The sequence below is a fragment of the Schistocerca americana genome, chromosome 7, assembly GCF_021461395.2.
Source record: "Schistocerca americana isolate TAMUIC-IGC-003095 chromosome 7, iqSchAmer2.1, whole genome shotgun sequence".
Taxonomy (NCBI): domain Eukaryota; kingdom Metazoa; phylum Arthropoda; class Insecta; order Orthoptera; family Acrididae; genus Schistocerca; species Schistocerca americana.
The window spans coordinates 252,175,240-252,199,931 of NC_060125.1; the positions used below are offsets into that span (position 1 = coordinate 252,175,240).

The following is a 24,692-nucleotide window of genomic DNA, read 5'->3' on the forward strand; positions in this document are numbered from 1 at the left end:
TGGAGACTGAATAATATAGTGGAAGATAGAAAGCTAAAAATTTGAAAATAAATTTGTGCTACAGAGACAAATATGAGGTTTACAACTCCAATAAAAACAGAAAAAAAGTCATGTTTTCACAGTTTCCTCTATTATCTGCATAACATGCTACAATTCATTTGGCCTCATCTGTGATGCTGATTGCCTTGAAAAGCAATAAAAACTAGCCATGACAGTTCCAGATCCTGCCAAGTCCATGCAGTGACTACATTCCCACATGTGAAATGGAGAAACAACTGGTGAAATTCAGCACTAAATTGCTTCCATTTATCATGAAAATGTTACAGATAGATGGAACCATGGTGGTATATTTTGTATCCCATGATGTGAGTGGTGCACACTACAAGAAGAGAGATGTACCCACATAACCAAAACAATACAACTTTACTACTGACACAGAAAATACACCCTAATGATATGTTCTGTGTAGCAACTGAGCAGCTTCTGAATGAATGCAGCTGAAAGATCATCCTGAACTGATCAGAAACTAGATTACTCGATAGTAGTTCTTGAAGGTTTAGTTGAATACACAGTCTGTCACAGTAAGGAAACACTGCCTTTGGCAAAGTACATATCTGCTATACTATTATTCAGACTGGAATGCGCTACGCACTGACAAATGGCACTTGGTTGATGTTGATGTCAAACTCATGAACTGAACTGGAACTCACACACTTGCAGATTGGCGAGCTGCTGGACAATGTCTTATAAATCTGTCTGGGGGAGGAATGCTGGGAAGTCGTGCTTGTATCATGTGGCTGGTGGAGATGAGCTAAGGCCGGCAACAGCAGCACTGTAGTGCGACCCCCCCCCCCCCCCCCCCCCAAATGCTGCAGTGTCTATCATAGGCAGAATGAGCTGCAGTTGGGTTGTGGATCCTTGACGTGGTGGCAATCCATGGCTTTCTGCTGTGTGGCTGGTGGCTGGATTGTACAGTGCCAGCCATGGATACCACAGTATGAATTTCTGGCAAGAGTAACGTATGTTCACTACAAAACAGTGAGTGTAAAACCAGGTATTTAATGAGGAGTAAGCACAGTGCATAAAACATTGAATTTAGATTTGAGAGAATCAGGGTTCAAAGCTCTGTATTATTCTCTACATTTAGGCTTTTCATACACTCCACAGATCATATCATGTGGATGGTAGGATTGTTCCTTTGAACAGGCTACGGCAGTTTCCTGCCGCAGTGTTATCCAGTTATAGTACTTAATATCTACCAACTTTGGTCAAAATGGGACATTAATTACTAAGATTCCTTCCTTTTGGAAGGTCACACTTAATTTGCTTGGTTTTTGGTTTGTTATTGTGGCAATATAAGAGCTTTGAGGTCCCCTACGATAAAACACCTAAGCATTTTACAGCATAAACATTGTATTTGTACCTGACAAGAGGCAACACATAAGAGGTATAATTTTTTTTTATATTATGACAACAGTAATTATTTTTTAGGTGGTAATAACTGTGATACAGAATTAAAAGTGCTAAGAGGAAGAAAGCAGTAAAAAGAGAAAATAAGAAACAAAAAGAGTAAGAGAAAAAGGAGGTAGGAAGTTAAGCAGTGTCCAAGACTTCAGTGAACTGAGATTACAGATCAAGGTGTATATGGGTTTGGGGATAAGTAAAAGGATTTTTGAAACTGATAAAATACGTAACTTCTTTTACGTTAAATCTGTGTTATTCCAAATAAAGTACTTGTAAGAGATTGGCTATCTCATGAATTTTATCAGTTCATACTTAAAAGAAGATAGAGGAACCTACAGGTTTTTGAAGGTATTTGTTATAGCAGATAATACAGCTATGATATCTGCAGTAATTCCCTCAATTATTCACACATCGTCTTTCATAAATCACATACTGGAGCACTTTCAGCCATGTGGAATGAGTCAAGTTGAATATTAACAGCCATAGGGGCTACTTCTCATAAAGTACACTAACAGCAAGTTGTGGTAGTCATAGGCCTAGTGATAGTTGTGGGAATGACTTCTAAATCAGTTTATATGTATTGGGGGAAACATAGTTGTTTTGGAAGTAATGCCACTGTACCTACTTAAACTACTCAGCTGTTTTTTTTAAAATTTTATTTTACAATATTACGAAAAGAATAGATCACTACTCACCATACAGCGGAGATGCTGAGTCACAGGCAGGCACAACAAAAAGACTACTAAATTTGTAAGCTTTCAGCCAGAAGGTCTTCTTCCAAAACAGACAACATACACATACACATTCACACACATGCAGCTCACACACAAAGGACTACTGTCTTTGGCTGCCAACGCAAAGGACTATTGTCTTTGGCTGCCAACCAGATTCTGAGCCTGGCCTCGGCACCCAAAGGCAGTGGTCATGTGTGGGTGAGCTGCATTTGTGTGAATGCGTATTTGTATGTTGTCTTTCGGAGGAAGGTCTTCTGGCCGAAAGCTTACATATTTAGAAGTCTTTTTGTTGTTCCTGTCAGCGACTCAACATCTTCACTGTATGGTGAGTAGGAATCTATCCTTATTCCATCCTGGAATTTCCAGCTGTTCTTTTACTTGACACTTCAGACAAAGCATTTATGTTACTTCACACAGAATATTATGAATTTTCTATATGTTGATAAAGTCAAGATCTGTATAATGCAAAACATAACATCTAAGCAGAATTTACTATGTTCATGCTAAGGCCATCGTTCCCTGCTGCAACAGATTTTATCCCCATTGGAATTTTTTTGATTGTATTACCTATAATATTTTGTAGAAACTTTCCACTCATGTTACATTTACGGCAGGTATAGTAATGCTTACCCCAGATCAGGTTATAGATACACTTAAGGTATAAATGAATACTGACTGCTGACCACTAACAAAACTGATTACCTTTCTATGTTCTGACACATCTGACATGTTATGAAGAACAGTGATATAATCTTCTTCACTGAATTGTGGCCTGTAGTGAAACTCGGGCAAGTTATTTGTTACCCAGTGTCATGTCACATGCTGTTTAAAATGTTTGCCAAGCATAAGTATAAAATTGTACATACGTGGCTGAAAATGTAAATTTCTAGAAAAATTATTTATTCCACATGGAGAATGCTATTTATGATTCCACTTCATAGTGTCTTTATTAATAATGTTCTAACATCTGAAAATTCTTGTTTAGATACTTCAAGGACTAAATCTGAAAATTAAACATGGAGAAACAGTTGCATTAGTTGGGAGTTCAGGCTGTGGAAAGTCAACAGTTATTCAACTAATTCAACGATTATATGACCCCATTAAAGGCAATGTAAGTCAATAATTTTCTCAATTATAGATGCATAATCATTATAGTAATCAATATCATGCCATTCACATTTGAATATAGTTTAAAAACAATAGCTGTGTGTCAATGATCTAATCAACAGGGGTGATAAGTCTCTTATTAAATTCTGTGATGGTGAATTTGAAACTTGGAATATGCCTACTGATGTTTCTGTGAAGCATATAATTTGACAGTGTGCCTGCAACAGGATCTGTGGAATAGGAGAAAATTCAGAGTGTAATTTTGTTATTTTTGTGTTTGAAGTTTCTCACTTTTGTCACAAGTTATTCAGTAAAAACAAATGTACTACTTCTCACTTTTATCAGGATTCAAGACACTCTAAATTTGCAACAAAAATTTACATATTTAGTAAAACCTGCAATCTACTTAATCTTGCAACTCTGGAGCTGAAATTTATCATCAAAGAGTTACAGAAACCTTTTTATTTTACTCACTGTTTATAATTCATTAGGAAGGCTTTTAGTGGTTTTCTTGGAATAATCATGAAACACGGGTAAAGTTAATGATATCTGTGTCATTTGGTAAGACACACATGCTGCCTGGGTCATGCCACATGGCAGGCACCTCAGGGAACTCAGATTCTGGTTAGATACGAGTGAGACAAATTGTGGTTACTGAATTAGGGAACTAGAGAGTGTCACCGTCCTCTGGAACTGTATGCTCTGTGCATACTTCATTGATCACCATGGAGTGTTGTAGTGGAATACTGTGTGTCATTGATGGTGGTGGTTATATATACCCTTAACCCTAAAGTGTGTTATGTCCGATGAGGTGGAAAGCAGCAGCCTCTGGAGAACTTACCGCACCCCAGTTGTAAAATGCTTACTCAATGACGTGGGGGGTCCATCTGGGTGGACCTTTCTCATCAGTCCAAAAATTCTCCACAATGTTGAGTGGACTGCAGGTTGTACATACCACCCAACCACAAAACAGAGCTCAAAAGGCTAGTTCTCCAAAGCAATCAAGGACAAACATTAAAATTATGAGGAGTAACAGAATGTTTTTTGTGGTGTCACTGCCAGACACCACACTTGCTAGGTGGTAGCCTTTAAATCGGCCGCGGTCCGTTAGTATACATCGGACCCGCATGTCGCCACTATCAGTGATTGCAGACCGAGCGCTGCCACACGGCAGGTCTAGTCTAGAGAGACTCCCTAGCACTCACCCCAGTTGTACAGCCGACTTTGCTAGCGATGGTTCACTGTCCACATACACTCTCATTTGCAGAGACGACAGTTTAGCATAGCCTTCAGCTACGTCATTTGCTATGACCTAGCAAGGCGCGATATTCAGTTACTATAATTACTTCAAGAATGTATTCTGAACAGATAATATTGCGAATCATGTACCGTCAAGAGCGATGTTCATCATTAATGGATTAAAGTTAAGTATCAAACTAATTACGTCCGCTTTCTGAATTCTCATTCCTTGTCATGTTCCAGACCTCACATCAGTATAGTTCTTCCCTCCTCATGCTAGCCTGCTTGAGCTAAAACACGTGCATTTCGGCCTCCACTTGTAACACGGTGTTGGCTCTTCTGCTAACACAAAATTTTTATTATGGCTAAAAGAGAAGAACGTATTTGACAAGGCATCACCATTTTATGTTCATAGTTCCCTGGAGTGCATGCCTGCACCATTAAAAATCAATGAAATGACTTAGACATGATGTGTTCAGAGGAAAAACATAATTCACTGAACTCAAGCCAAAGCATGGTCTCCTGCCACTGCCCATGTCTACAAGCAGTTCATTTTAATATATTCCTACTGGAAGGTAACCTGAAGTTCATTTTAAGTCTAATGGCCCTACTCCGAGCCACAGAAAGTATATAGCTTCCACAGAAAGTTTGCCTTCAGTGGGAAGAGAGCTAAAAGTGACATGAAAAAATTCGTCAATGATGAATAACAGTCCTTGCAACCTCCCATCCCTTATATCTGGTTATTCTTAATTAAAATAGGATTTTTTTCTGGACATGGGTGAGGGAGGGTTAATATGCTTCATTCAAAACCTGACTTTGTTACCATTCTGCAGAAAACTTCCAAAATCATATTTTATCAACATCTGCAAAATATCCATTTTTTTTTTTGTACAACTTCATGTGAAGCCTGAACCATGCTTGGGCATTGTTGAATGAAACAGCAAAACTCTGCCTCCTGCTGGAAAAGGTGTGCTCAGCTCTGAATGTTCCTGAGAACCAGTGATGTGTAAGGGGTATCATTAACTATGTCATACCACTATCAATAGTGGTACCCCTTACATCATCTCTTCTCCTCAATGCCAATTTGCAGCAAATTGCTGCAATAGCATATCTTTCATACAGGGCAACACTGTGCTTCCTATACCTATATCTTAATGAATAACAGACAGCACAGTAGGACCTGTTTTTAAATCTATATTTTAGGACACTTTAAATGAGCACTACACATATATGACAATAATCATGGATGGGTCAAAGCAGGGGACTCTTAGGGCTGATTAATGGTTTTCCCTGAATATGCCCTCAAGATTTGTTTACCAATAGAAGTTACTGAAGTATCTTTGGAATTATATTAAATTTTGAGTTCACTAGACCAGATGGGGCATTTTCATGCTGAGAAATTCCTCATGTACTCTAACTCAATTTTATTTCTTACTTCTTCACTTTTTAAAAATTTTTCCTTTTAATCGCACATCTTTTACCAACAAACATATATTTAAAATATTCACAGAAAATTATTATTATTTTATATGTTTCATGGGAGTTTTAATTATGATGTTTCTGTCTGTGAATGGTTGCCATTACATCACGTTTGACTTAACAGCTTAATCTTATGCTGTGTTATAATAAAACATCTACATTAAAACATAGAGTACAAATGGCACATATCATTGTCTCAAGGTGCTTCTTGATGGAACCGATGTCAAGGAGCTAAATGTCAATTGGCTGAGGAATCAAATTGGAGTAGTTGGTCAAGAACCAGTTCTTTTTGCCACTACTATTGCACAGAACATTAGATATGGCAAAGAAAATGCAACCCAAGAAGAAATTGAAAAAGCTGCCAAAGAAGCAAATGCACATGATTTCATCATCAAATTACCACAGGTAAATGGTGTCTGTTATGTTATGCAAAACTGTTTGTCATTTTATTCATATGAAATAAATATTTAGTTTTAAGGAAATGAGTATTTTATTGTATAGAATGCTGATTTCCATTAGTGTTCTCATGATACTAATTGTTATTGTTTGGATAGGGTTATGATACGATGGTAGGTGATCGTGGAACTCAGCTTTCTGGAGGCCAGAAACAACGAATTGCAATAGCACGAGCCCTGGTGCGGAACCCTCGAGTGTTACTCCTTGATGAAGCAACATCAGCCCTTGATTTAGCAAGTGAAGCAAAAGTGCAAGAAGCACTGGATCATGCTAGCCACGGACGTACCACAATTGTAGTGGCTCACCGGTTATCCACAGTGCGTGGAGCTGACAGAATAATTTGTTTGGAATCAGGCCGTGTTGTTGAACAGGGAACACACACAGAGCTCATGGAACAAAATGGACATTATTTTGAACTTGTACATGCTTCAACAAAAGCTGCAAATACAGGTACAGAGTCAACTTTTATAGACAACACAATAATATGAAAAGAAAAGATTACTACTCACCTTATAGCAGAGATGCTGACTCGTATATAGGCATAACAAAAAAGACTGACAAATACGTAAGCTTTGAGCCAAGAAGGTTTTCATCAGAATTAGACAAAACACACTCACACACACACACACACACACACACACACACACACACACACACACACACACACACACAGGAATGTGCGTGTGCTCACGCGCGCACAGCCATGCAAACTCTGTTCAGAGTCTGGCCTTTGCAGCATGTATTGTCTAATTCTGGTGAAGGCCTTTTTAGCTGAAAGCTTGACAGTCTTTTGTTGTGTCTATCTGTGATTCAGCATCTCCGCTACATGGTGAGTAGTAATCAATCTTTTGATATACTGTATTATTCCATTTCAATATTTTCCATTGTTTGATTTTTATTGATAATGTAGATTACCTTTTATTACACAGTTTCTAGTATATCGTTCATGCATTTGTTTCTCTACTGAAACCATATAGTTCTGTTTATATGCTATGAACTTAATGTAGAGCCATGTTAATTGAATGCCACTGAGTAGTCCTATTGCTTTATAGTTTATGTAGTGAATTTTAAATTTTACTGAACTGGAAATACTGAATGGTAGAGTTAATGTATCAATTTGCATTCATTGTATTTTGCAGCAATGTATTATAATTACTAGAAGTGGTGTCCTGTTGAAGAACTACTGAGAGAACTAAGAGAGCAAATAAAATTGTTTCAATAGTTTATAGTATTCTCTTACTACTAATATTTTTGTCTGTACCATTCTATAAATTCTTATTGTAGTTTGAAAATTATTGAAATAATAGATAGTTTTTGGTCTGATGTGTTTTCTTTTTGCACTTTTCTCGGGATCTTAGGCTCACTGGGACTTTCCTGACATTTTGTCAACAACAGTGGCTAGTGTTGTTAATGATTCACATTCCATCCTGTCATGCTAATGGTCATTGTTGTCAGGAAAAGGTCGTTGTTACAGTGGGGCAACCCAGGCTCCAAGGCTTTCCTCTTTCTCGTCAAAACTGTTGTTATCCTTGTACATTTTGATGGTTCCCTCAAACAAATGACTGTATTAATTCTTCTTCACGGTAAATTTATTATGAGGCCAGTCAGTCTCACATAGTGCATGCACAATCTCAGCTGGTTTCTCCATCTGTCCAATCCTGTAATGCTGTTTACATTCAATGATTCAACTATTGACAGACAGTCTGGTCATTCCAACATTAACTTTTCCACATGTACATGGTGTGTGGTGTGCTCCCAATATTATGAATGGGTCCCATTTGTCCCAGTATGAATCCAGTGGAAACCTTTGGGATGAATTAGAATGTCCACTTCACTCAAGACTCTTGTGTCCAACATCACTACCTTCTCTGGTTTCAGCTCTTGAGGAAGGCTGGACTTCCTCCAGATATTCAGATGCCTCATTGAAAGTGTCACCAACAGAGTTTAAGTTGTCACAAAGATGAAGGGTGGACACACCCCATATTACTGTCTTCTAGTAGGTGTCCAAATGATTTTGATCCAGATAGTGTAGATAAAGAGTTGTGAAGACAGATTAAAGAGTGTGAATACATAAGCAAAAGAAGAGATTATGAATAAAATTTTCACTTTGCAGACAAAATGGTCAGACTAAGCCCTTAAAATGATAGTGATGATGAAGATGATAATGGCAGAGAAACATGAAATTATCACAGTACATACAATAAATGAGAGGAGTATCAACAGCTTTGGAAGAGCTTCTGACAATAATGAATAAATACCAAAGCCACCATGTTAAAATCCTTTGGGCTTTACTACACAAGTTACAAACCAACCAATAACTACCACTGTTAGTGCTTATGGAGAACTGACAAAAATGGTAATAGTCAGACCTGAAGTCTATGCTTACCTTTACAAATTACATAGACTTTTCTTCTAAAGATGGATATTAATTAGTTAACTTTTGAAGCTAGTGGAACAAGATCAATAACTGATTTTCTCATGGAATTCGAAAATCCCTAATGAATTACAAAAAACAGAAGGGGCAAACATTACAACACACCTGAAGTGAAAACACTGACTCATGGGTTGCTGCTTATGTGGGGTTACAGGGGAGAGGAATTAAGCAAGAGGAACAGGATACAATAATGAGGCAAGGGAGTGCACCTGCTTAGCTGGGTGGTAACATGCTTGCCTCCTATGCACTGGGCCGCGGTTCGATTCCCAGCTGGGTCGAAGATTTTTCTCCACTTTGGACTGGATGTTGTGTTGTCCTCCTCATCATTTCATCCTCATCATGGACTGCAAGTTGCCCAATGTGGCACCTATGAAATAAGACTTGCACTTAGCAGCCGAACCTGAATAGGACATCCCGGCCAACAATGCCATTCAACCATTTCATTTCATGGGGCAAGGGAAACTATTATATTAGGTTCCATAGAATTCAAGAGCATGTGTGTGTTTGTGTGTGTGTGTGATTTTGTGTGTGAGTGCACACACTCACATGTGCACATGCTCGTGCATACGTATTTTTTCATATTTTCAGAAGCTGATGTTGTGCAGTATATTATGGAAAAAAATTGGATTTTTTGGGGTGAGGGGGATGCTTTGAATCACTTAATAAAATTTTGTGTTTGGCTACAAAGATACACAAACAAACTCATAGCCTGTCATGGGCACTCACATGGCACCCTCATGCAAAAATGTATACTGAATGAACTGACGGGTGAGATGGGAAAGATAACCTTTGTTTATTCCAAAGTCTTTTATATCTTCTTTGCCTCCTTACTTATACTCACTAAGAATATTGATTTACTGTAGTTATTGTAGCAAACACTTATTAATAATAATCATAATAATCAAGGGCAGACCAATGAACTACACAAGACTACAGTAAAAAATTGATATGAAACTATATATTTCTTGAAAACTGCTTAAAGCTTTATGACAATTTTTCAAGAGTAATAAAATATACATTAAAATAATCTGTTTTCTTTTGGTAATACTGTATTTAATAAAGATTTCTTCACTTGCAGACTCTGTTGGATGCACACCAGATGAAATAGTGCCACAGGAAACAGAACACTTATCAAACTTTTCACGGCAACTGTCAAGGCAATTCTCAAGGCAGTCTTCAAGAGCGAGTAGTATTGGCAAGCAATATGATGTTTCAGCATTTCAGAAAGAGGTCAGCACTTACAGAAAAACAAATATTTTCTCCATTGAGTCTCATGCATTATCAACTTTTCACTACTGATTTGAATATCCATTTACTGTCAGATTTTAAGCTACTGTATTTGATTATTGTTCATGTTCTCCCTCAAGCCATTGTTATTGTGTATCTCTCTAGGAAGAGGAAAATGTTGACAACAGTACAGTGTATGATGCACCCATCAGTCGCATTCTTGCTCTTAATAAACCTGAATGGGGTTATGTCACTGTTGGGTCCATTGCATCAGCACTTGTGGGAGCAAGTTTTCCACTTTTTGCAGTACTTTTTGGTGAGGTTTATGCGGTGAGTTTATTAAAGTGATGTAACCATAACATCATGTTAATTTTATAAAAGCATATTGTAAAAATTGTTTCTTGTTTGTGTACATGTGTTCTTTGGTTTTAGGTGTTGTCTCTTGAAGATTCTGAATACGTAAAGGCACAGACAAATATTTATGCTCTCTATTTTCTTGGTGTTGGTGTTATTGCTGGTATTGGCAGTTTCTTGCAGGTGAGACTGATGTAAAACATAAGGAATTGCTTAAGAAACTTAGTGTCAGTTTAAGAGATAAAAAATATCCAGTTTACAACAGAATAATGTTAACACTTCGAGGGCAGGCAGCTTAGACACACTCTTTTTCTAGTGGACCAGCCATTTTTAGCATTTTTTGGAATGTCACTGGCACGTTTCTATTTAAGATACCTTGAAACAGAAAACATATTATGAAAGAACAGTCTTTAAGGTTTCTTTTAATTATATTGGTTGGTGACAAAATTAATAACAAACAAACATAAAATGTATAATTTCGGTTTCACAAAAAAAATATGTTTTTTAGTTTTGTGTAAATTTACAGGTTATTAGCTTCAGTGTGGAAGATTTTGAAACTCTTTAGCATACAGAGTGGTTCATTGCAGTCTGGACACCACCAGCTGGTTTCCTTCCTACATGCTTTACCACTAGATTTTTTTTCGTTTTCTCAGAGCAAACTTTACACCCTCTAGTTGGACGCTCCTACTTCTCAGTGGCTGGAATTTTTTCTGCAGAGTGTAGTCCTAGAAGTCTGTTCCTGTGAGTTTCACTAGAAACATTGTCTAGTACCAAATTTGTACCTTTGTGAATCATTCCTTCACCAATTTACTGTAGGAAGGTGGAAAAATGGCAGCTCTTTCTTTGAGCAGGATTCCTGGTTTCCCGGTATAAGGCAAATGCATTAGTTGCAGCCATTATAAGATGTGGATGAACAATTGGTTCCACCACTTCATCTGTTTCCTCCTAAATGTAAGAAAACATTTGATCACTCCTATTGACCCCTGTTTTGTAAAGATTATAGTCAAGAATGGAATCTGGTTTTGATTTTACTTTGATACCTTTCTTTGTATGAACAGACATGTCAGACCTGGCCATTTTGTGCACAGTGGACAGGCATAGTACATCTCTTGTATCTTTCCACTTCCAACAAAGCAGATGACTCCTCCTCATTGACATAGACTCATACCTTTTCAGTTTTTTGGAAACAATTTCGTTTGGTAGTTCTTTCCAGTTAGTCATGCACTTACCTACTGCTTTCATTTTATGTTGCCACAGAAAATCGCATACTGCTGGTGAACTATAAAATCTGTCCATGTAAACAGTGTGGCCTTTTCACAGGTAATCTGGTAGCAACCTCTCAAACAATGGTATTATGGAGTTGTCTTGTGTTCCTTTCCCAGCATATACCTCCAATCTAAGAACATAACCAGTTTTGGAATCGCACATAATAAATAGTCAACTGGGGGGGGGGGGGGGGGGGGGCCGCGGAACAGTGTTGGGGCCACTCCTGTTCTTTATTTATATAAATGATTATGGGTAACTCTAAAATATTTCTGTTTGCTGATGACACTAGCTTGGTAGTAAAGGATGTTGTGTGCAACATTGGCTCAGTTTCAAATAGTGCAGTACATACCCTCACTTCATGGCTTGTAGAAAATAAACTAACGTTAAATCACAGTAACACTCAATTTTTACGGTTTCTAACACACAATTCAACAAAACCTGACGTTTTATTTTCACAGAATGGGCGTATGATTAGTGAAACTGAACAGTACAAATATCTAGGTGTTCAGATAGATAGTAAGCTGGCGTGGAAAGCCCATGTTCAGGGTCTTGTTCAAAGACTTAATACTGCCATTTTTACTATTCGAACAGTATCAGAAGTGAGTGATCGTTCGACATGAAAATTAGTCTACTTTGCTTATTTTCATTCGCTTATGTCATATGGTATTATATTTTGGGGTAACTCTTCCCATTCTAAAAGGATATTTATGGCTCATAAATGGGCGGTTCGAGCAATAAGTGGTGTGAGTTCATGAACCTCTTGTCAACCTCTGTTCACGAGTCTGGGTATTTTGACATTGGCCTCTCAATATGTATATTCCTTATTGTCATTTCTTGTTACCAATATTAGTTTATTCCCAAGAATAAGCAGCTTTCACTCGTTTAATACTCGGCAGAAATCAAACCTGCATTTGGATCAGACTTCCTTAACTCTTGTGCAAAAAGGTGTGCAGTATACTGCTGCATCCATTTTCAGTAAGCTGCCACTCGAATTCAAAAATCTTAGCAGTAATCCATGTGCTTTCAAATTGAAACTGAAGAGTTTCCTCATGGGTCACTCCTTCTACTCTGTCGAGGAGTTCCTAGAAAAATTAAGCTGATTCTTATTGTATTGATTATGGACTGACTTTTTTCAGGTTCATGAACATTTATTTTTATCTGTTATTACTTTTATGTTCTAATTTCATGTACTGACATGTTCCATGACCTTGGAGATTTGCTCCTCACTTTGGTCCTACAGAATTTGATGTGTAAATAATAATAATAATAACAATAATAAATCTTAATTCGATACTTGTCAAGTTTATTTTTTATGTAAACTTGAAATAGCACTCCTCCACGAAAACCACACATGCCTTCATCAACAGTGAGTTTTTCTGATGGGTAAAACGATTTTTGTGATTCTAATAACAAATGATCCATGGGCATGGGGTCATGCTGAGGTTGACTTTTCGGAACATAAGTTCCATTGTCATTCAAATGCAGGTTTGATAATATTGCCTTGGATCTGTTTCTGGCCATAACAGAACCAGGGAAAGGGGTTGAAATAAAATTCTTGGTAGACCAGTAATCTGTCAGTTTTGGTTTTTTCACAAGACGCATGTGTACAAATATGCCAAAAAACAAATACATTTTGTGCAGCTTTACTCCCACCCACGAATTACAAAAACTATGAGGCTTTACCCTGGAAGCTGCTTTGAGTTTGTCATAAACAGACTTTGCATATCTGTTTGTTTCGTATTTTATGTATTTCATTATGGAAACAGGGAAAAAGATCGAAAACGCATCAAGAGGAGTGGAATTCTCATGAACAGCTGCCATTACTCCACTTTTCTCTACAAATTGTGGTACAGTAGGCTGATTGTCAGCAAATTTCCAGCTTAATTCGGCATCAATGGGTTCTTTCTGTGAAATTCGTTGCCTCTTTGTTGGAGGTCCAGACAGCTGTGTTGCAGCTGACCCCTGTGTTGCAGAGGATGTTCTTTGTTCAGTAAACACTGGCTGCACAGATGCAGGCTCATCAGATTCCTCTGCAAGATAGACGAGATGAACAGGAATAAATTTTCTGCTAACTGAAGCAACTCAAGCAATATAAGTCATAATAATAATACTGAAGAAAAACTGCACTAGACATCTCCTTAGCTGTATCTGACTCCTCTTCATTCTCTTCGTATTCAGACATTTCCCACTCAGAACCAGAATCGTCAAATTCTTCTAAGGCTTCTAAAATTTCTTTCTCACTCAGAAAACGAGGCATATTTGAGAGAAAAATTAACAAGAACTGGCAAACAGTAATGAGAACGTTTGAAACTCATGGCTACACCAATGCACAATGGCACCAGCGTGTCTCGGAAACTGCTATGTGTGTCTTGCTGTTTCTTCTGATGTAGTTTTAAAACCAGAACACAGAGGGGAGCAGCAGTCAAGGGACATATAAGCAGGTGTTCCATGCACACTACCACAGTAGCCTGCCTGCTTCCAGACGGCTAATACGCTGTGAGCAGCATGCAACAGCCACCCGGCCTATACTCAGGTGTGGTCATTTCGAAGCAGTTCTGTGTCCCCACCTATGCTCGGGCTTGGTTGCCAAAGTGTTAATTATGTCATGTATGACACAATAATGCTGTGGTTATCTTTTGTGAATGAGATACTGTACTAAAGGCAATTTTTTGATTTTGTAATACTTGTTTTATTGCTATATTACTGCTTCATGATATTTTACACTTTTACACTGCTGAAATTGAACAACAAGCTCAGACATATATACAGAGAACGTGATAAAATCTTATGCTCACATAACTCTGCTAATTTGACACAATAATTCCACTGTATGTCCAAGATCATTTACCCAGAAACAGTCATTTATCAGGATGGTAGAAGCATTTTTGAGGGATGAATATCTTTAACAAAACGTTTTTACATCCTAGCATTTAACAGATCTATTGCACATATTTTAGGACTAGCAAACAGAATATGCTATGTTTCATTCAAAAGCTGTTGACTAATTGGTATTATTGTGTAAGCAGAAGAATTTAATTATTGCAATATACAGGGTCAGCACAAAGTCTTGCCCTGATTATACAAATTGGTAATAGAATAACCATTTGACATAATAAGTTACATTTGATGCTGTTACATAGGTTAGTGTTACTAGTTTTTTTTTAGACCATTTACGTTAGTAAACCTCAATGTGTGCTCCCTTGGTAGCTCAAAGAATGTCAAGGCAGTATTCCAGTTTTCGCCAGGTGTTTCGTAACATGTGTTCTGTCACAGTAGCCACAGCAGCTTGTATCCTAGCCTTCAGTTCATCAATGTCACCAACTGGTGTGATGAAGACTCTGTTCTTGATATAGCCTCAGAAAAAAAGTCAATGGGCATAATGTCTGGAGAGCCGGGTGGGCCAGGGTGTTGGACCGTTCCTTCCAGTCCACTGATCCGGACATTACTCCCCTCTCCAGGCATTACGCCCCCTGACTTTTTTTTTCTGGGGCTATATCAAGGACAGAGTCTTGCAAAATTCTATATTTTTAGAGTAAAGTGTTCACCCTCAGGTGTAATAATCATGTCATGTCACCCTCACCTCTCTATCCCCCACCTCTCACTACACCTCCAGATGCCTTTCTCCCTTTTCTCAGCTGTATTCATATTCTCACTAACTTCATAAGAAATAATTTAATGCTTCAAAAGGGGGAGGGAGATCTAGTGCTCTGAGCATGTGCACTGGTAATATAATACTGTCATCCTACATTTTATAAGAGTATGTTAGAGTGGAAAGAAATTCTTTAAACACTGCAGACAGAAAGAAACATGATATAGCATGTGATGATTTCATTGCAATTTACGTAGTATTCTGATTACATTCTCAATGACTCACTGTGACTGAACGCTGTTTCATAAAAGTAAGACATTATTCACCATTTATAATAGTAGCATATTGTTGAAACTTTTGTAAGTAAGCTAAATTGGATGCTGACATTCTATGTCTTTCTTGAATGTAATTCCAGATGATGTCTATTTCTATGAATTATAAGCAGGTCATTTGCAAAACTTTCAGAATATCCCCTGCTGTAGTTTGAAGAATGAAAGTAAAAGTGTTGTTATTGTTCACAAATATACAAACACTACTTTTCAAAATGTGTTGCAGAACTACATGTTTGGAATTGCTGGAGTGAGACTTACAAGCCGCCTTCGTATCAACACTTTTCATTCCATGCTTAATCAAGAAATTGCTTGGTATGATGATGAGAAGAACAGAGTGGGAATATTGTCAGCAAGATTATCTGGTGATGCTTCTAGTGTTCAAGGGGTAAGTGTATAAGCTTTACATACATCACATGTATGCCAGTATTAGTGGTTGGTTGCTGGAAAATGGGGAAAGTGTTACTGAGAGACAGCACACAGTCTGCTAATATCAGTTTATTTTTGGAGTAACATGTTTCTAAGAAAAAGAAAACACACAGTATATATGTAATCCAAAAAAACACCAGTGTCTGAATGATAGTCTTTGCCCTACTTCAGTTGATACATTTAAGCACAACTGCAAAGCTATTGTAATCCAACAATGATTACACAAGATGCTTCAAAACAACAGACAGCATTTATAGGATTGTGGGCCTGCATCAGTGTAAAACACTTTGTTTAATATATTCCCCAAACTAGTTTTAGTGAAATATTGCTATCATCAGTGGTTCCTTTTTTCTAAAATGTGCAAAATTAGCGTCATTACAAAATATTGCGCAAAACCTTATTACATGTGTACTATTTAGTTCCAGATACTATATTGTGTGAATAGTTTTATAATACCATTTTACTTTTAAGTCACTACATGACGTCCACCCCTTTACCTGAGTGGTCAGTATTTCCGACTGCTTTGCAGTGGGCCCAGGTTCGATTCCTGATTGCATTGGAAGTTTTCTCTGCTTGGGGACTCGGTGTTGTGTTGTCACCATCATTATCGACACACAAGTTGCCCATGCTGCAGTTGCATCAACTGAAAAGACTTGCAACTCGGTGGTAGAACTTCCCTGGGTGGGGATTCCTGGTCATCAGTACCAATCATTTCATTTCTCTGCATGAATTCTATGTTTGCTGCCATTTTTTTGGGCACACAAGATGTTATCTGGAATGGTATGAGTGGCTGTTATTGACAAATATGAAAATGCGGATGTACATACATCACTGTTATACTACTGGGAATTGCACTAGTGTTGTGAATACAGTTTCAGTGGGCACTGGGTTGTAATGTCATCTGTCATGTACTCACATTGATTGATCAGCTTCTAGTTGCTCTAAAAACACAAAAAGCATAACTTATCACCATGGCAGTGTCATGTGTTGCGAGAAGAGTTTGAAAGCTTTAGTGGGAGTTCTGTCGACTGCTGTTCTTTACTTAAGACTTGATGAGGGAATGATTTGAGTGTGTGTGTTTTATTTGTATTCTGTGTCAGTTCACGTAATGCAGTAAAGAGCGGGTTATTGTGTAGGATTGTGTTTTCATTTATTACGTTTTTGCCTTCCACTTTCGTTAATTTATGGTATAAACTGTTGGTGGTTTCAGGATGTGTAGACCAGTTCTGGTATTTGTGGAGTGGTGGTTTTTATTTGTTAATGTTCTGTGAAAGTGGAATGTGTGCTGTCATTTTCAGGGCTGTCACATTTTCTGTGTACCATATTTGGGAGTGTCTGCTTGTTTGTCCTATGTACTGGGATTGGCAGGAGTTGCATGTGAGTTAGTATATTCTTGCACAGCTGAATTTGTCTGGAGTTATTTTGTCAGGTCTTTGTCTTTATTGTACCCTGTTATTTGTTCTGGATGCTACTAGAATCCCTTGCGTCTTCAATATATTTCCAATTATGTGTACTATTTTGTTATTGTATGTTAGTTTGTACCATTTGCTTGTTTTTTCTGATGTGGTGTGATCTGCAGTGCTGTCTGTATGTTTTCAGACCCTGTGGTTGTGCACTTGAGTTGGTGTCAACTATCATTGTCTGTCATTTTTATCTTGTTGTTGAGCTTGTTTATGGTGTCTGGTTTGTTTACATTTTCAGCATCAATTTGCTTGATTATATTTAGTTCATGTGCATAGTTTTGAAGTTTAAGAGGTGTTCAGTTTATCCTATGGATCATGTGTGTGAAACTGGCATATTTATGGGCTGTCGGGTGATTGGATGAGCTGCAGATAACAGTGCTTGAGTATGTAGATTTTCTGTAGATGGAAAATTAATGGTGTTTGTTGTTGCTTGTTATTGTAAGGTTCAGGAAATTTATTTTCTTGTTTTCTTCAGTTACTATGTAGCTCTTGTTTCTTGCTTTAGGGTGTCATCTATGAGACAGATTATGTCATCTGCGTATTGGCACCAGTATATTATTTTGTGCTTCTCTTGTTTCATTATGTTGTCTGTATATCATGTTCTCTGCATGGGTAGCCCTTCTTGTTGCAAATAGAAGTTGTTGTTGAAAGTAAAATAAGTTTGTCCTGTAATTAGTCTTAAGATGGATGAGATTTCATTTATTTGTATGTCTGGAAACTTCTGGCTTTTCAGTTATTGTCCTATGATGCTTATAGTTTCTTCTGTATGTGTATATACGTGTACATGGATGTAATGTCAAAAGATACCAGTGTTGCTGTTAGCGGGATCTTGATATTCTTAATTTTTTCTATTACGTCTGATATGTTTTTGAGGCTTCTGTTGTTTGAATATGTGCCTGTTTTCTGTAGGAATGTGTGCATGTGTCTCTCTAGCAAGTAAGATGGGGCTTTCTGAAATTAAACACAAGTCTGACTGGAATATTAAATGGAAGACTTGTTAAGATCAGAGCTCTCAGATTCTTTTGTGTTATTCTTTTTGCCTGGTTTTGTGAGAGATTGTGTGTGATGCTTTTTAAGAGTATCTGGAGGTTTCTTTGGTATCTTTGTGTTGGGTCATTGAATAACTTGGTTATATTATTTTCTTGTAAGAACTTTTCTGTTTTCTCACAGTATTCTGTCTCTGTTATTAAGATCAATGAGTTCCCTACGTCAACCTTAGTGATGAGTGCATTACATTGTTTTAGTGTTTTGTGTATATTTTTATGGTTTCCTCATCAGATGTTTTTGTGTTTCTATTTTTGGATTGTTTATTCTTTCTGAGTATTTGTTTTGTTGCTCTATGATGTATTCACGCATAGTGGTAAGATTTTCTAATCATTAATGTTATGTGAACATTCCAGTTGCATTTAGGGCCTTTTCCAAATAACTGCTGTTCTTGTTTTGTGAGTGTCGCATCATTAAATTCAATCAGACATTCATGGAATGTGTGTGTGTCAGTTTCAGAAGTGTTTTTGTTCATGAGTTTGTTCAGTTTCTGCTCCTGTTTTTGCCATTTCTTTCTCATTACCAGTTCTGTGCGTTGATCTATTCTTTTTACTGTGTCATATGAGGAAATCGCAGTTTGGTTTGCTAGTTCTAAGAGCAATTTCCATCCAGTCTCATTCACCTCTTCATTTACCACAATGTGCTGCAGGCAACACATTGTTTACATTAATTTGGTAAGTCAATAATATTATGAAAAGGGCAGATTGCTATTCACTGTAAAGAAGAAATACTGAATTGCATACGGATATGATGAAAAGATTGTTACATGTAAGCTTTCGAGCAACCTTCTTCAGAAAAGAGAAATGCACACACATTCACACAACCAAGCACACCTCAAACACACATGACTGCTCCTCCAGCCAGACTGAACAGAAATGTCTGTTGCAGTCTGGCACAAGCGGCTGAAAGTAGCGGACAGGTGTGTGTGAGGTGTGGTTCCTTGTGTGAAAGTGTGTGTGTTTCTCTTTTCTGAAGAAGGCTTTGGTCAAAAGCTTCTATGTAATAGTCTTTTCATCATGCCAGTCTGCAAGTCAGTGTGCCATCTTCATGATGAGTTGCAATCTACCCTTTTCATAATATTGTTGAACTCAAACCTGGACTTTCCGTAGTTTAATTTTGTTATAATTAGGAATAATATCACTGGATAGGCAGATTTTTATGAACTTAAGGTTCATGTTTGTTTGATGTAGTTTCATCATTGTTTTCTTAAATTTATTGAAGGGCTTTGCAGAGGATGCCTGATATGGTGTAGAAACATTCACTGTAACTTGAAAACTTTTCTGTTGGTCTGTGTCTGTGTAAGTCAGTATGTGATTGTGTGCCCACCTTGATGCAAAACACTTTCGTTTAATTTCTTCTCCAAACTTCTTTTAGCTAAATGTCACTATCGGTGGGTTTCTTTAATCTAAAACATGAAAAATCAGCATTGTTACATGACAGATTACATTACAGCCTAGTGCCCACCAAAATTATATTCACAACACTACTGCAATTCCCAATAGTGTACCACTGACATATGCAAATTCACATTTTTGTATTTACTGACAACAGCTGCTCATAAGAAGGTATTATAAAACTATTCACACAACACAGTATCTGGGACCAAACAGTACATGTGTAATGACGTTTTTCATAATGTTTTGTTATGATGCTACTGTTTCAAATGTTAGAGTAAGAAAATACACTGATGATAGTGATATTTCACTAAAACTAGTCTGGGGAAGAAACTGAACAAAAATGTTTTGCATCAAGGTGGACCCACAATCTCATATTGTTTTATACAGCCGTTGACTAACAGAGGAGTTTTCAAGTTACAATAACAGACAGCATGTTGTGAAAGACAGTAAATCCAACAGGTTTCTCAAGGAGAACCCCTGTCTGGAAATGCATAGCTTCAACACTCTGGTAAATGGAAGTCTGAATTAAATTTATATTGGTAATATCTATCAATTGCACATTTCTTTAAGAAACTCAGCAAATGCAGTAAACATAAAAATAAGATTCTAAATTTTGACATCTAATTTCATTTCAGAATGTACATCACTGCTGCAAGTGTGTGTGTGTGTGTGTGTGTGTGTGTGTGTGTGTTTTGTGTGGTGATAAAGAAGTATCATGCAGCTTGATCATTAACAGCTCTCCTCATTCTGTTTTACAAATCTATATACCACATCTAGATGGCACTGCATATTTGCAACAAAGTGATTTAAAGTTCATTGTCTTACAGTCATATTACCTGTGAAACCTATTGTGGCATCATGGTCAATGGTGTAAACAGACTATTGAATAAAAAAGGAAGGTAGTCTGTTCCTTGTGATATGATTGTTAATTCATAGTCCATGGCAATTCTGTCAAATACCCTAGTTGGAAATTACACTACCTAGTCAACTGCTAATGATACGCAAACACAAAATAAGGAATGCATAAATTGTATCTATATAAACCATTTTCAAACTGTGGTGGCTAAACAATACATTTTGAACATAACTTTTCCCTTGACTTTTTTGCTTTTCTGAACAACATAATAAATGTTTAAAAATCAAACTGCCATCTGTAACCAATTATAAATCATTTCACTAATACTAACCCTCACCTTCAGGTTGGCATTTTACAGTGGACCTACAATTTCTGCAATGGTGTTCATTTATGTGATGTCATTTTGGTGTTATGACATGACATGAAACACTGTTCTTCATAGTGATAGACACATAATAACCTTACTTTAGATTTCCATTCTCACAACACTTTCAAGCAAAAATTATGATTCCAAGTGTTGCTGATTTTGTTTTGATATAGGGCCTTATAAGTTCGCAAAATGAAAATGAAGCAATTAGAAATTAAAACTGAAAGTGCAATAAGGGGGACCAAGTGCATATAGCAGCAAATTGTGAGAACAGAAAAAAGTTATGTAGCAGTGACAAAGCCAAAATGTTGAAAATGTTAAGCACTAAGAATTTTTGAACTGGAAGTTATTTTTCTGTGAATGATAAAATATGGTAAAGCAAGAATTTGGAATAAGTAACAGAGAGCAGGTAGGAAAAGACCAACAAGCTAGTCAAGAGAACATAATAGCAACATTGATCTGCCTTATTTTTGGCACTAATCACTATATATCCACATCCGATTTTGATCAGGTGAGATGTCACAGCAGTTAAGACACTGGAACCATTTTCGGGAAGAGTGGGGTTAAAATTCTTGACTGACAATTCTGATTTTGATTTGTCGTGGTTGCAGTAAATAGCTTTATGCAAATGCTGGGATAATTTCTTTGAAACATGTATGGCCAATTACCTTTTCCCTCATGAGCATTAGCTAGGTCTCCAAAGACCTCATCATCAACAGGACCTGAAACTTTAAGCTCCCTTTTTTCACTCAAACCTAGTTTTTACTCTTTGTGTATGATGGTAGGCTGTTTCCATTATTGAAAACAATAATTTACATGACCATGTATGTAATGTTACACATAGTACATGACGGCCTGTGTTATTTCTTTAATGTATCAGTGTACAGTATGTAGTTTTGTATCATCTCCTGAGATACACCAGTTATTTTTTACTTTGAACGAAGCATCTAATGTTAGTCCGGTTCAGTTATCTACAGGGCGTTTCAAAAAGAAAGAGCAGATTTCAAACATTTATTTCTCAAAAACTACAAATGATAGAAACACAATTCAAACGTTTCTTGTCAGAGAAAGGTTCAAAGTTTTTCAATGGTCCGCGCAGAAGTTCCATGCAAATCCGCAGTGGCGCTGGCGTTTGTTTGTAGGAAAATGGCGACGACACCACAGGAACGATCATTTTGTGTGCTGCAATTTGCAAAGTTAGAGTCCATTGTTGGTGTGCAACGTGCATTCCGCCGTCAATTCAACAAACAGCCGCCTCGTCATAAGCAAATTTATGAGTGGCATCACAGATTCGTAGAAGATGGTTGCATCTGCAAGCGAAAAAGCACGGGTCGTCCACGCACATCGGATGAAAATGTCGAGCGTGTCCGTGCAGCTTACGAAAGGAGCCCTAGAAAATCCACGACACGGGCAAGTCACGAACTAAACATGTCTAAAACAATGGTATGGCGCGTTCTGAGTAAGCGTCTGCACATGAAGCCGTACAAACTGCAGTTATTGCAAGCATTGCGTCCTGACGACCACAACAAAAGGTTCGAATTTTCAACTGCAATTCTACAGGACATGGAAGAGGACAATTTTGCCGAACGATTAATTTTTTCAGATGAATCAACGTTTCACATTTCTGGTAAAGTTAATCGGCATAACGTACGAATTTGGGCGAGTGAAACTCCGAGGGACGTTATTCAACATGAAAGAGACTCACCAAAGGTTAACGTCTTTTGTGCAATTTCGGTAAACAAAGTTTATGGACCTTTCTTTTTCATGGAGAAAACTATCACAGGAACCATTTACCTGGACATGTTAGAAAACTGGCTATTTCCTCAACTTCAGGAAGATTCAAATCACTTCATCTTCATGCAAGATGGCGCCCCACCACACTTCTCTGAACCTGTACGACGGTACCTAAATAACACCATTCCAGGACGGTGGATTGGAAGAGCAGGAGCACAAGATCAATGTCATCGTCTGTGGCCTCCCAGGTCACCAGACCTTGCTCCCTGCGATTTTTATTTGTGGGGGTACATAAAGGACTGTGTTTATGTCCCACCTATGCCCGCTACTCTTCAAGAGGTACGACATCGAATTGTTGCGGCCGTGAATTCGGTAACTAAAGACCAGTTGCGTCGTGTGTGGCAAGAAATGAGATACCGGTTTGATATTTGTCGTGTAACAAATGGTGCTCATATTGAGGTACAGTTTTGATATTTGTTGTGTAACATTTGGTACTCATATTGAGTGAAGGACCGTTGGAATTGTGTTTCTATCATTTGTAGTTTTTGAGAAATAAATGTTTGAAATCTGCTCTTTCTTTTTGAAACGCCCTGTATTATGCATAGTTTCCTGATCCTCTTACTGAAGTAGTAAAGGTGAAGGTATCACAGATGCAGTTAAAGTGCAGTTACTTGCACTTTCAATAAAAGTCACTCTAGTGCAATTATGCAACTGGAATGAGACTTCTGTTTCTTTACAAAGGTTTCATTTACAAAATTATTATTTTTCAACAGGCAACAGGACCACGGATTGGCAGTATGGTGCAGGCATTCTCCACTTTATTCCTTGGAGCAGTGATTGCATGTGCATACACATGGAAACTTGCCCTAGTAGCACTGGCAGCAGTTCCATTTGTATTCGGATCAACATTTATGGAAGCTAAAGTTGTACAAGCGAGTGGCTTAGATGAGAAGAAGCAACTTGAGGGCGCAACGAAGGTGAGCTCTATCTTCGAGTACAAACTATCTCTTGTTTGCAGTTTGTTACTGCGTTTTAAAAACTAGTAGAGATTTTTAATTGCAGCTTTTCTTATTGGTAGTGGTCCATTTCTGTGATTGTGTATGTTTCATTAAAAGTTTTCTTTTCAGTGTTGCACGATGCTCATAAAGTGTCTTAACAAAAACATTACATTCTATAATGTTCCAAGTTTGGTTTTGACTAAGGTGTCTTCATGCATTTCTTTGATTTATTGTATTTTCTGCTAATTCTAGAACATTTCTCTTAAATAAATAGCTTCTGCATATCAGACCTTGACATGATTTGAAAGTGGTGCAATGATTGGCAACTTGTTTTAAATGGTGAGGAATGTACAATTGGACATTCACAAAACGAAAAAATGCAGAATGCTTTGTCTGTAATATCAGTGAGTCACTGTTGGAATCTACCTCCTACAAATACCTGGGTGTAACACTTAGTAGGGATAAGAAATGGAATGATCACATAGGCTTAGTTGTGGGAAAGGCAGGTGTCAGACTTCGCTTTATTAGTAGAATACTGGGGAAGTGCAGTCAGTCTACAAAGGCGACTGCTTACAAATGACTCGTGCAACCAGTTCTAGAATATTGCTCAAGTGACTGTGACCCATACCAAATAGGATTAACAGGGGATACTGTATACAGAGAAGGGCAACACCAACAGACACAGATTTGTTTGGTCTGTGGAAGAGTGTCATACGGATACTCAAG

General features: G+C 37.6%; 1 protein-coding gene across 2 annotated transcripts in view; it reads left to right on the forward strand.

Moving 5' to 3' along the window:
* The window catches only part of LOC124622654 (multidrug resistance protein homolog 49-like), a 142,847-nt gene that overhangs the window by 93,604 nt on the left and 24,551 nt on the right, over positions 1-24,692 (forward strand). For both annotated transcript variants that reach the window (XM_047148445.1, XM_047148446.1), the window contains exons 11-18: positions 3,184-3,309; positions 6,225-6,428; positions 6,578-6,929; positions 9,992-10,143; positions 10,306-10,470; positions 10,573-10,677; positions 15,905-16,066; positions 23,742-23,945. In XM_047148445.1, coding sequence (XP_047004401.1) covers positions 3,184-3,309; positions 6,225-6,428; positions 6,578-6,929; positions 9,992-10,143; positions 10,306-10,470; positions 10,573-10,677; positions 15,905-16,066; positions 23,742-23,945 — 1,470 coding nt within the window. The remainder of the gene's footprint in view (positions 1-3,183; positions 3,310-6,224; positions 6,429-6,577; positions 6,930-9,991; positions 10,144-10,305; positions 10,471-10,572; positions 10,678-15,904; positions 16,067-23,741; positions 23,946-24,692) is intronic.